At 43.8% G+C, this 13,993-nt stretch overlaps 1 protein-coding gene across 1 annotated transcript in view; it reads left to right on the forward strand.

Moving 5' to 3' along the window:
• The window catches only part of ASTN2 (astrotactin 2), a 349,199-nt gene that overhangs the window by 46,811 nt on the left and 288,395 nt on the right, over nucleotides 1-13,993 (forward strand). Inside the window, exon 2 of the mRNA XM_083161032.1 lies at nucleotides 2,242-2,596. Coding sequence (XP_083017158.1) covers nucleotides 2,242-2,596 — 355 coding nt within the window. The remainder of the gene's footprint in view (nucleotides 1-2,241; nucleotides 2,597-13,993) is intronic.

Raw genomic sequence — 13,993 nt, forward strand, 5'->3', positions numbered from 1 at the left:
CTCCATGTAAAATACGTTTTTCAAGATTTCATACGGTGCGAAGTAGGTGCCGGGCGATAAACGGGATTAGATGCTTCAAGATGAAGGCCGTATAGTAAAGTGCATTTAAATGAGATACATTTAACAGAAAATAGTCCTAAGAGTAGATTTGATAAAGCTTAAAAAAATAAAAATAAATGAAAAGTAGTGGTGTTGCCCACATGTCTATCATTTTCTGAGATACAATAGATAAATGTTTGCTAGAATCTCCAACTTGCTTCTCTCTGCATTGGGTTCCATTACACTCAGTGCGACTAGCGCATCTAAGGCACCAAAAAGGGGGTGTGGCTTCATGTAAACTGGATGTGGTTTCGGGGAGACTTTCTGACCTCATTAAAGGGGCGTGGCTTCTAAAGGAGAGCCCCGGATTTCCTCACTACAGGGGCCTATGGGCTGTTCATCTGTCCTTTTAACTCCTGCCTTGCCCTTTTCTGTCTACTCTTAACCCTGTTGCCCTCATTTTCCTTTCTTAACGCAATGTCTGTGCTGCTCTTTCTGCTGGCCATTGCACTCTCTCTGTATCCCCATTAGAATAAAATTAAAACTGCTCCCCCCTCTTCCAAATCTCTAATACTTCTTCACTCCCTACATGCCCCGTCTTATTCCTATATGTTATCTATCATGTTTTCTTTACTATACAAATGGCTGCCACAATACCTCCTCCCTGACTGCCTAATCCCATTCTCACAGATTTTTCTGAGGCTGCTCCCATTCTCTTGAATGTCGTTCCACAATATGTCATCCGGCTTCCTAGCCAATAACATTGCCCCTATAAATCATCCGGCTGCATCTCAGCTCTCCCATTTCTCCCTACTAAATCCACCCAAATCTCCTTTAGATTTTAGGTTTGTGCATGCAGAGCCCTCTCCTCTCATCTCTACAGCATTATGGTAACTACACACTGTAATTATATACAGTATGTACAGTATGTGAACATGATCAACTGGTCTGTACTAACCTGTACGCATGTGCCTTGTTATCAGTTGTATTGTCTCTGTTCAGCCCCACAGAAATGTATAAAGATAATAATAATAATAATAATAATAATAATAATAATAATAATAATAATAATAATAATAATAGGAAGAAGAACAAGAATAATAATCATATTATTAATATTAGTCATAATAATAATGATAATAATATTAATGATGATAATAATAATAATAATACAATTACAATAATACAATTAATACTAATAATTATAATATTAATTATAATAATTAATTATAATAATAATAATAATAAAATTATTATTATAATAATTAATGATAATAATAAATAATAATAATAATAATAATATAATATACTTTGAAATGATGTTTGCAATATGTCTATCACACACAACTTCCCCTTCAGAAGTAAAAGAAAACACTGAGAAATACCTGTTACAGAATAGACATGAAAATGGGCGCAGTTGTGAGGGTGCGGCACAAAAGGTCGACAGTGAAAAGATTGACCTTTAATTGTCGACATGCTAGAGATCAACATGTGAAAATGGTTGGCAAAAATGAAAAGTTCAACATGGAAATGGTCAACGCATGACCCCATATCCTTAATAGCTTACACCTCCGGAGTACCACATCAATTGCAGCAGCGCTAAGGAAATCGCAGAAAAAATGTCCTCTAGTCGTCTAGTGCTCAGACTCTGTACTGATGCACTTCACAGCTGCTTCCTCTAGTGGCTGCACAAGGACCCCCTAGTCTCTTAAAACGCCCCTGGTTTCTTGTTACCAAAAGAAATCCCGGGACTTCCACATCTTTGTGGCCGCATGCTATGCCAGTTACGTTAGCTACTTTCAGAATAGCACCATTTTATCCTCGGGGGCGCGATTCACACGCTTCGGGCTTGGTAGCTAGCTCTGCCCTGCTTCGCTCGCCACATCTTTACTAAAGGAAATAGATGGTGGCGTGGACAAAGGAGGGTGGTGTGACCCAGGGTGGTGGCGTGGACCCAGGGTGATGGTGCGCAAAGATTCCTATGTAAGTTCTGTAGCATCAAAGGTGGCCGCAAAGATGAGGAAGTACCAAAATCCCTTGTGAAATCAATGCAATCATGTTTCTTTTTCTAAGCAATGTGTATTGGCATTCCAAACAAAGTTCATTGTTTATTTTAATTGTTCTTCAATGTTGTAGAAATGGATTTGATGACACTCTTTGTTGTTGCATTCATAGCCAATGACTGTTATTCTCTCTCTGCAGGGTGGTCTAATTGCGTTGCTGCTGCTGCTGCTCATTTTCTCAGTTGCATTGTTTGCTCAACGACGCTGGCACAAACGGAGCAGGATTCCTCAAAAGAGTGCCAGCACTGAAGCCACACATGAAATTCACTACATCCCCTCTGTACTGCTTGGACCTCCCTCGCGGGATTTCCGCTCATCCAAGTTACAACCTCACAACTCAGTCCTGAGAATGTCCATACGAGAAACACCAATTTTGGATGATTATGACTGTGATGAGGAAGAAACCCCAAGGTGCCGAGAACGGGGAACTCAGCTGAAGTATAAAAAGCATGTGACCCTGGAAAAAGAAGAAAAAAGAAATGCACAAAACAGAGGTGAGTTACAACAAGTTATTTTTACTTCCTAATTTATTGTAGGAGGATTGCAGCCTGTCCAAAGAGGAAAAGAGACAGCCAGCCCCAGGTCCTGGCACCTGCATAATGGATCTGTAAGGTGACGGGACCATCAATTGTGCAGGAGCTATGGTGCAACTGTGCATACATAAATATTCTATGGACTGCAACCTCGGCAGCCTTTAGAAGTCAGCTAGGACTGACGATTAGGCAGGGAGTGGTTTAATATTGGAAGCACGCTCTATGATCATCGCAGCCCGGTCTGGCAGTCCCAGAGTAAACACCTACAAATTAGACTGCATGCAGAGTCTGTGACTGACTGTGCCCCCCTAGTTGTGGCCCTAGTCATGTAAATAAATATTAATGGCCTTGAGTAACAAGATTGTGCCACCTAGAAGAAGCAGAAATTTGCACAAGCCAGTGCGAGAGGTAGAGTTAGGGTGTTCCTGGCAAAGTGTAGAATACAGTAGGTGCAACATATGTACAGTGCCAAAATAATTTTCTTTTTGTGGTCCAAGCAGAGTGGGATTAAGCCTTCAGGGGGCCTGGGTCACTTTAGACTGGGGGGCCCCCTCCCACTTGTCAATACTGGTGGCAAACTGCACAGAAGAATATTACACTCAAACACACAGAGTAAAGGCAGTATAAACTTGGTTGATGGGTAGCGTGGGGGATTAATACTGTATAACCACATGAAAAGCCTGTGTTTGTCCCTCTGTACAATACTCTGTAGGAGACCTCACAGGCTTAGCGCTGCCTCTGATTATAAACCTTCCCATGATGAGGCCGCTGCTGCTGTCTTCCATGGGCCTGAGAAGCAAGTGATGAGCTACATCAATCAGAGCTCATCTCAAGCTTTTCAGCCTCTGACCTCTTGTGCAAAGTCTTATGGGTCAACTCCCAGTAATGCACTGCACACTTTTGCAGTCAGTGTGCCTTGGCTCCTGATGCTCAGCACCTTTAATCATTGTCGCAGTGGCAGATAGGTGAAGCTGTGGCACTACCCCACTCCCATACACACAACCTTTAGCTAAAAAAAAAAAAATACATGCTGACCACAGAGGGCCTTAGATAGAGGGGGGGGGGGCAGGGGTACTGAGCCCCCTCTTAATCCAGCCCTGGGTACAAGATTAATGAAATGAGAAAATGGGATAAGAGAGGAGTTTTCTTTGGTGCTACTTACTGTATACAGTAGTATATAAACTGTTAATTTATGAAGATGTGGTCTCGTTATCATGTTGTACATTTGATGAGTCTTTTTGTAAACCTGCATGTACAGTAGTCAGATAAGTACATTTCTAGGCCTGCTTTGCACTATGAAATAATGGTACATTTACCAAAGATCATCCCAGTGTCCTTCCAGCCTTATGAGCTCATCTAAACTTTATTCAGCAGACAGACAGACAAGTATTATGAAAAAAAAAAGGGGTGATTATAATGTATTAATTTACAAGTAGAACAGAAGACTCTTTTTGGGGGGCACTCAGAGTAAATCCTAGGATGTATTTCACTTGCACATATGTGAGCACTCTGAATCAGAATTGAAAATAAAATATCACTTTTATTATTTTTCATTAAAAATGATATGTACATTTTTCTTCTATACCGTATAGAAATACATTTATACACAGACAAGACGTAACATAAATGAGGAATTTGGAATCATCCAGTCAGACAACTGAGATAGTTCAGACCTCAAGGAAAAATTTAAATTATAATATCCCACTAAGTGCTTGATTGCTTGTGGAACAAAGACTCAGGCAAATCCAATAAATTCAAATGAATTAAATCACGATAATGACATGCTTATTATATTCATAATCATGAATTTCAATTATTAAGATGCATGAAAAATAGGCGTCAGCGTGTCCTTCCCCAGTACAGATTATGTGGTCTACTTGTACTGTATCAATTATTTACTTCATAGATACAATTGATACGCCAGAATCTTATGTCAACAGCTTAATTATAATTGAATAATCGGTACTTGTGAGTTATCCGGGCGTCCGATTTTGTACTTACGATTTGCATGCGATTTGCATGCGATATCGCATACGATATCGCATACGATATCGGATCCGATTTGCGATTTACATGCGATTTACATGCGATTTAGCATGCGATTTGCATCAGATTTGCTATTCATTTCATTACCCCACTATCCCCAAAGTGTGTCTATCAACGTGAACCCGAAGCGTGGCGAGCGCAGCGAGCCCGCGAGGGGCGGCGGTACGCGTCCTCCGACCTTTTCATGCCCTACTATCCACTAGGGCGTGGAGTGAGAATAGAATAGTGTGGCGAGCGCAGCGAGCCACCGAGCCCGAAGCGTGGCGAGCGCAGCGAGCCCCGCGAGGGGACGCGGACACCTGTGAAGCCCGCAAGGGCACGCGGATACCTGTGAAGGTGTCCGCGTCCCCTCGCGGGGCTCGCTGCGCTCGCCACGCTTCGGGCTCGGTGGCTCGCTGCGCTCGCCACACTATTCTATTCTCACTCCACGCCCTAGTGGATAGTAGGGCATGAAAAGGTCGGAGGACGCGTACCGCCGCCCCTCGCGGGCTCGCTGCGCTCGCCACGCTTCGGGTTCACGTTGATAGACACACTTTGGGGATAGTGGGGTAATGAAATGAATAGCAAATCGGTACTTGTGAGGCTCCCGATTTTGTACTTACGATTTGCATGCGATTTGCATGCGATATCGCATACGATATCGCATACGATATCGGATCCAAAATCGGACGCCCAGATAACTCACAAGTACCGAATAATCAGAGAGAGTACTGTCAATTGCTGTCAAAATTGAGGCCTAATCAACAATTATTAAAGTACAAGTAGACCACATAATCTGTACTGAGGAATACGCTGCGTCCGATTTTTCCCGCATCTTAATAATTGAAAGTTATGATTATGAGTATTTCATCCATTTGTATTTATTGTATTTGCCTGGGTCTTTGTTCCACAAGCAATCAAGCACTCAGTGGGATATTATATTTTAAGTTTTTCCTTGAGGTCTGAACTATCTCAGTCAGTGCCAGATCTAAATGGGCCTGGAGCTGAAAATTATCAAGGGCCTATTATGTGCAATAATAGGGGTTGTGGCCAGCACCTAATAACGCGGGGGTGTGACCAGTGTTCTGGTTGGGTGGTCTGCTCATGGGTGTGTCTCTATTTGTGTAAATACTTTCAACTAATTCAACATAATGAACCACTATAATTAGAGGTATGTTTAGTAGATACCTCCAAAATGAAAATAATTTTCAACTATTCAAACTTAAATGATTCCTATCACTTGTATGGACTATCATCACCTACCACCTCCTTCCTATTCTTCATTTTTTATTTTTATTTTTATTTATGTATATATATAGAAAATGTTGGTTGCACATTATCAATTTACAGCATAAAAGTACCCTGTATCTGAAACGTGTATTGTCTATAACTTTTAGAAATTGATGACCCCAGATAAAGTCCGCAAGGACAAAACTCGTTGGGTTTTGTTGAGAAATCATTGAAGATCCACGGTGCAGTGTGAATTAGGGACTTTTAAAATAAATATTATCAAAAGGACCCTTGTGCTTATACCTTCTTTTGGATTGGGTGAAATTAACCCGGAATGTGTTTTATATTTCTCCCTTAAACCGGAGGAACGCCTGTTCACTAACTGTTGTGACCATGTATTCCCAGTTGTCTGACTGGATGATTCCACCAACCACTAGAAATGTATGGGTGATCCGATCTGTCACACCGACTTTTTGAATGTATGCAAAGTTGGTTTCAAACTAAAATCTGAACCCCCAAAAAGCTCAAAATAAGTGATGATTTGGGGTAGAAATCCTGTGATTATAATGTAGTAGGAAATTAGGATTCTGCCTGAGACTGTAATATATGTCTGTCCTGTAATTACATGAACACTTGGGATGGGAAGTTTTATAGATACAATAAGATGTTTTTTCCATAAATTGTAGCAACAGGTTAATAAATACCTCTTGCTTTCTTCTGTTTACTGAACTGTTTAGAAGAGCATAATCCCGTTAATTACTAGCAATAAACACTTGATTACGATGTCTTTGTGCATGATAAAATCACAAAATAATAGTATTTTAATTTTATATCCTGTCTGGTTTTTATAGATTTACTGATTTTAATGACATTCTACTGTATCTTACACAGAAGCTTTGCAGCGTTTGGTTTGTTTGTAGTGCTGAGTGAAATCCTGGTGAGGCCCCTAGGGCAGTCGAAATCTCGTGGTCCCCTATTTAGTTTTTTCCTTGATTTTCTAAAACCAGGACCGGCTCTTTGAGCCTGGGGCTGGTTATGGCCATGGGAGGGGGCCCCCACGCCGTTTTTTTTCAAAACTTTTGCTATGGGGCCCACAGAGTTCTTGTTACGCTCCTGGATGCAGGTAGAGGCACAATTTCATCAAGTTTTTAATGTAATAATTAAGAAAGAAACCAGTTTGTTTCTTACCGTATAAAATATTATTGTGTTAAATATGCATACAAAATCAACTCAATCACACACGTACCTGCATAATTAGTTTATATTTCAGTAATAGCAGATCTCTGTGCATCTGTTTATGTTTTGAGTGAGATGCTAAAAATCCCACTGTCATAGTTTGTTGAGTCTGCTAGATACTTACTAGCGAGACTTCTAATAAATCTATTTTCTGTTTAATTTAAATCTCTGCCCCCTCCTTCCACCGCCTTCCCTGTTATGATGTCATTAATCATTGCAGGAGGCATAACAGAGGGATTATTTTCCTCACACAATTGTAATTTCTTGTCATTGCTTTTGACTACTAGCAGAATCTCTTCATTTCTTACTATACACAGTTCATTCAGTACATTACGATGTGTTTCCTAAATATTCTGAATAGAGATGATCCTGTTGTGTCAGTCTACCAACTTTAATTGAAAGATCAGTCTCAGATTATATTGAGTAGATGTTTCACAAATGTGCTAAAAAAACAAATGAAAGAAATTGAGCAAACTTCTTAGCAAAATGGAATACACTTCTGGAACATACTGTACAGCTGAAGCACGCTTCATCCAGCGGTGGTCTCGCCAACCAGCAGCCCGTGGAAGGGGACACCCACGCATTCATGTCCCCTGCCGCCTGGAATCTTGGACACACGTGCGTGTGGAGCTGCAGGTGGAAATTTGCAGAGTGCTTCCGGATGCACCCGGCTAGGCTCCAGAAAATTGAGGTTGGGAAGGTTCCTGGTCCAGAGAAACACTGCAGTACCCAACGCATTTCGAGCTTAAAGGCTCTTCCTCAAGGCACACAGCTTTGAGGAAGAGCCTTTAAGCTCAAAACGCATTGGCTACTGCAGTGTTTCTCTGGACCAGGAACCTAGCAGGGTGCATCCGGAGGCACTCTGCACATTTCCATCTGCAGCTCCACAACCAGGCTTTGGTAAGGGAAACCCCTGGATTATTTTTATTGATATTCATAATTTTTCATTGTTGTTCAATTTTATTTTTCATTGTTTATTGTCTACTTGGACACGTTGTCCTATTGTAATTTTTTTTACAAATAAATTGTTTTTAACAAATGTGAACTTAGAGAGCACCTCTGGTCCCTACAATATTTCTTTTTTTGCCACAAAATTCCTTTGGTGTAAGGGACACCTAGTAGGACACCGGGGCAGCTCAGCTAAGTGGAGCGGTTAAGGGAAAGTGACACGAAATTCTGATCCAATATCATTGCAAAGATACGCATCACGGGGCATAGTCAACATGGAGCTCTTTCCGTGATTGACTCACAACTTTTTATAAAATGCAATGTTATGAAAGGTTCTATCATGGGAACTGGCAATTGAGGCTGACCCCAAAGTTAATCGAAGCTAACTACAAGTGTGACCTCTATTAACCTTGTGGTTAGCTTAAGTTGACTTTTGGTCAACCTCTGTTGCCAATGTTATTGGCTCCGGCAGCCAAATGGTGGCCTATTCGAGATTCACATTTTGAGCAGAATTAAGGGCAAAATTTGCTGATATGAATTAACGGAAATTTTGGTGTGGTCGTGGGTGCGTATGGAAAGTTTGGCCAATAGTCTACTGATTCATACAATTGTGTTATGCTGTGATTTTCATTAGTTTTTGAGAAAATGCTGCCTATTTTTGTGTTTAGTAAATTTTGGATATGGGATTCCTTGCCGAGATTGCATTTTTTGTTATTTGATCTTAGTAAATTTAAACCACTGTGTCTGGCTCTATACAGTATATCCAATTAAGTACTGAGCCTTGATTTTTACTAACCCCCTATGTAAAGTTTATATATATGTACAATAATAATCACAGTTATAGTCACTCTCTAAGCAGTACCATTACAACCTGTTTTCTATACATACATAAACGATGATAAAAAATAGCAATAACGTACTCATATTGTATAATGACTCTCTATTTGCCCATTAACATTATTTGTGATACCCCACTTCTGTTACCATATGTACTGCGAATCACTAAAATGATCTGGTGTCAATAAATAATATGCTAATAAATGGTGATAAAAATAGAAACAATTTATTTAGTACAAATAAGTAATGATAAGAAAGCATGCCATCAAATGGATGTACTCCACTTTTAAGTTTATATTTTACAAGTTTCCTCTTAGTGCCCAGGATCAATATTCAGTTTGTCTGAACATGATGTATCTTCCCAGATAATTCCAGTCAAATGCCATAGAACAAAGAAATTGTTCTAATGTTTATACTGCCAGCTCTCACTATGCACAGCTTTACAAATTTTGGATTAAACTCAGGGTCGCAAATCCCAGAGGCAATGCAGGTTCCACCGCTGGGCTCGAAGGGCTGAAGGGGCACCTGCAAGTAAAGCAGTACCTGTGTGGTTCAAAGCTCCAAGTGTGACCACTAGTCTTCCAATGGAGCTCTGTGGCGCACCTCTGGTTATTTAGTTAATACCTGCTAACAGGGGACAGGATGGCTCCTGCCTGGAATGGTTATGGCAGAGGCGTAGCTAAGGTGGCACTGGCGGAGCTTGTGCTCTGGGTGCCAAAGGTTTGCAGGGCGCCGAAGGGGCAAGCGGGGGTTTCCAAGTACCTGGAAACCCCATCTGGTCGACGAAATATCAGTGCTGCAGGCGCTTCCTACAGGTGATCCCAGACGTGGTCCTTTCCTGCCCGCGATCACCAGCGCAGTCCTCCTCCCCAAGATCACCAGCGCAGTCCTCCTCCCCACGATCACCAGCACAGCTTTCTCCTGCCCATGATCCCCAGCGTGGTCTTCATTTAAAGGGAAGCTGCTGTGTGCAGCTCGCAGCTCCCCTCCGACGCAGATTTTTAAACAGAGCCGGATGCAGATTAGTGGCAAGGGGGAAACTTACAGGACATTCTTCCAGGTACTTTTTTTTTTGTGTGAGAGAAAGAGCGATGGGCAATGATGTGCTGCTGCTGATGAATGGATAAAGCGAGGTAGAAGGAAAGAACGCAGTAACACACAATCAGCATAAGGTGGGAAAGCTGGTACATAGACTGGGAAGGTAATCCCCTTCTTATAGCCAGGGGTATGTCACCGAGCTTTGCCTGCCTGGCAGGTGCCTGCTCATTGGTGCGAGGGGAGGCAGGCATGTCACCACACGCTCCCCAGACTGACAAGGACAACACACACATGTGACAACATGACCACATTATAGCCAGCTCTCTCTCCAAGGTACTATTATGTATGGGTCATATATGTCTGGGGGGAAGGGGCTCCATCACATGAGCTTGCTCCGGGTGCCCTGGCTGCACCCTATGCCACTGGGTTATGGTACAGATGATAGACAATGTCTAGGTCGACAGTCACTAGTTCGACCAAGACACCAGAAAAGGGTCAACATACCTTACAGATGGAGCCCCTCTCATTCACTGCTGGTGCTCGCCAGAATGTCCCCGCTGGCGAACGCTCACTGGGACGCATCCACGGCTTAAGGAAGATGGGCAGGGTTAGGGGTGCGGGGAGGTGGGTGCAATCAGCGGGGACCAACGGGGAGGCGGCGGTAACTGTTGGGGAGCTCCGATGTAACGGGCCGTGCGAGTGTCTTCCGACGGATGGCGGGGGCTGGCAATTCTATCACCAGCCCTCCGCAAGCATGAGTGCCGCTACATCTGTAGGTCGACAATGCCAAATGTCTAGGTCAATAGTCACTAGGTTGACACTAGGGTGGACAATCCTGGGTTTGGGATCGGCGGGATCCTGGGATTTGGCCCCAAAAATGTCCAGGATTTCAAAACTCACTCAGACGCTGCCCGGCTGTTCCCGACCCCAGTGTGTGGCATGCGCAGCATGACAGTAAGAGCTCACGGTGCCATCCTGTTCCTGTGCTGGTCTCGCCGTACTCACCAAAACTGCTTTTAAAGTCGGGTCCGTTCTGTCGATCTGCCTCTTCAATGCTGTCATTCAAGACAGCATTGAATAGATGCCTGCCACTATTTCCTCTGTCGGAAATAGCAGCGGGGATTGAATACCCCCCTCAATGTCTTGTTAGGCAGTCAAGGTCAGTGCAACCGCATCTGTATAACTTGAATCAGCAATGTACAAACGCTTCCATACTTCTCTCAGTGCCCTGGATAAAAGTTCATGTATAAACCATCCTATTATCTCTGCAGTAACAGTTCTGCTTGCAGTGACTCGTGTTTTAAAATCAAATTGCTATGGTGAAATTGCCTTTATTGCAAAAAAATACAATTTTGCTCCCTGTAAATGGGTATAATGCACGCATTGCAAATATATAAGCTACTAGTCAGGCTAAGATTACCTGTCGGGATGTTCTGTTCTATATCATATCCCGATAAATAGATATCTATGGGAAACATTGCCATTACATGCTTAGTATACTGCAACAAGAGGCTTTCATTTTATACAGGGATTAAATGGTCACCATCGTCATAGAAAGTGGTTCTCCACTGTAGGGTCTTCAGGCTGCTGCAATCTCTGCTGTGCTGATGGCTGAAAGGGCTTGGACAACTTTATGGTATCCGCAGATATACTTTTCAGATAGCTTAATTGTTAAGTATTATAAGGACAATTATGCAAATGTACATTACATTTATAAGGAAATATTCAGTTTCTAGATGATGTAATTGGTGGCTGGCATTCTGTTTTGCCTTAAGGCCCATACACACTGGACGACTTTGAGCTGAAAGCAGCCCAGTGTGTACGGCGCGGCACTGAGCGCTTATTGGCGCTTCCGCATCATTGCTGCTCATCTGCTGGTATTACAGATGATCATCGGGGAGGACGGCTTTCCATAGCATCCTGCTATTGGAAGGGCAAAAATTTTCAGCCCATCGATTTTCACCATCATCGCTGTGCAAAAACGGCCAGTGGCCCTTATTCTGGTTCACTCGCAAAGGCAAATTCCTTCTCAAAACCATGTGCACTGCAGGGAAGGGGGGGGGGGGCAGATGTAACATGTGCAGAGAGAATTAGATTTGTCCCATCACTCCCCCAGCTGTCTCTAATACCCCTTTCACATGCAACTAATTACCAGGTACAAGCCGATTTTACCCGGTAATTAGTGCGATGTGAAAGGGGTTCCCGAAAACGGGTAGCAACATGGCAATATGAACCAGGAAAAAAGCGTCCTTACTGTTTCATTGTAGTGTTTTGCTTGGTGGTGTGAACGGATTAAATGGGTCGAGAGACCCGTTTCCAGTTCACACTATGGAGGAGTCTCTAAGCTCCGCCTCCTCCCCTGCCGACTCCCCGCCGCATCCCCGGATGATGACAGCGTACCGGCAATAATGGTGGTTCACTGTGGGGATGTGAACATCCCAAAATGCATGTTCACGCCGGGACTGACCCGTTTCAAAGTTTAGCACTCAGCACAACTTCTGTGCTGGCACACCTACCTCCTTCTCAAAACCATGTGCACTGCAGGGAAGGGGGGGGGGGCAGATGTAACATGTGCAGAGAGAATTAGATTTGTCCCATCACTCCCCCAGCTGTCTCTAATACCCCTTTCACATGCAACTAATTACCAGGTACAAGCCGATTTTACCCGGTAATTAGTGCGATGTGAAAGGGGTTCCCGAAAACGGGTAGCAACATGGCAATATGAACCAGGAAAAAAGCGTCCTTACTGTTTCATTGTAGTGTTTTGCTTGGTGGTGTGAACGGATTAAATGGGTCGAGAGACCCGTTTCCAGTTCACACTATGGAGGAGTCTCTAAGCTCCGCCTCCTCCCCTGCCGACTCCCCGCCGCATCCCCGGATGATGACAGCGTACCGGCAATAATGGTGGTTCACTGTGGGGATGTGAACATCCCAAAATGCATGTTCACGCCGGGACTGACCCGTTTCAAAGTTTAGCACTCAGCACAACTTCTGTGCTGGCACACCTACCTCCTTCTCAAAACCATGTGCACTGCAGGGAAGGGGGGGGGGGGGGGGGGGGGCAGATGTAACATGTGCAGAGAGAATTAGATTTGTCCCATCACTCCCCCAGCTGTCTCTAATACCCCTTTCACATGCAACTAATTACCAGGTACAAGCCGATTTTACCCGGTAATTAGTGCGATGTGAAAGGGGTTCCCGAAAACGGGTAGCAACATGGCAATATGAACCAGGAAAAAAGCGTCCTTACTGTTTCATTGTAGTGTTTTGCTTGGTGGTGTGAACGGATTAAATGGGTCGAGAGACCCGTTTCCAGTTCACACTATGGAGGAGTCTCTAAGCTCCGCCTCCTCCCCTGCCGACTCCCCGCCGCATCCCCGGATGATGACAGCGTACCGGCAATAATGGTGGTTCACTGTGGGGATGTGAACATCCCAAAATGCATGTTCACGCCGGGACTGACCCGTTTCAAAGTTTAGCACTCAGCACAACTTCTGTGCTGGCACACCTACCTCCTTCTCAAAACCATGTGCACTGCAGGGAAGGGGGGGGGGGGCAGATGTAACATGTGCAGAGAGAATTAGATTTGTCCCATCACTCCCCCAGCTGTCTCTAATACCCCTTTCACATGCAACTAATTACCAGGTACAAGCCGATTTTACCCGGTAATTAGTGCGATGTGAAAGGGGTTCCCGAAAACGGGTAGCAACATGGCAATATGAACCAGGAAAAAAGCGTCCTTACTGTTTCATTGTAGTGTTTTGCTTGGTGGTGTGAACGGATTAAATGGGTCGAGAGACCCGTTTCCAGTTCACACTATGGAGGAGTCTCTAAGCTCCGCCTCCTCCCCTGCCGACTCCCCGCCGCATCCCCGGATGATGACAGCGTACCGGCAATAATGGTGGTTCACTGTGGGGATGTGAACATCCCAAAATGCATGTTCACGCCGGGACTGACCCGTTTCAAAGTTTAGCACTCAGCACAACTTCTGTGCTGGCACACCTACCTCCTTCTCAAAACCATGTGCACTGCAGGGAAGGGGGG

This window comes from Crinia signifera, chromosome 9, assembly GCF_055691185.1.
Source record: "Crinia signifera chromosome 9, ASM5569118v1, whole genome shotgun sequence".
Lineage (NCBI taxonomy): Eukaryota > Metazoa > Chordata > Amphibia > Anura > Myobatrachidae > Crinia > Crinia signifera.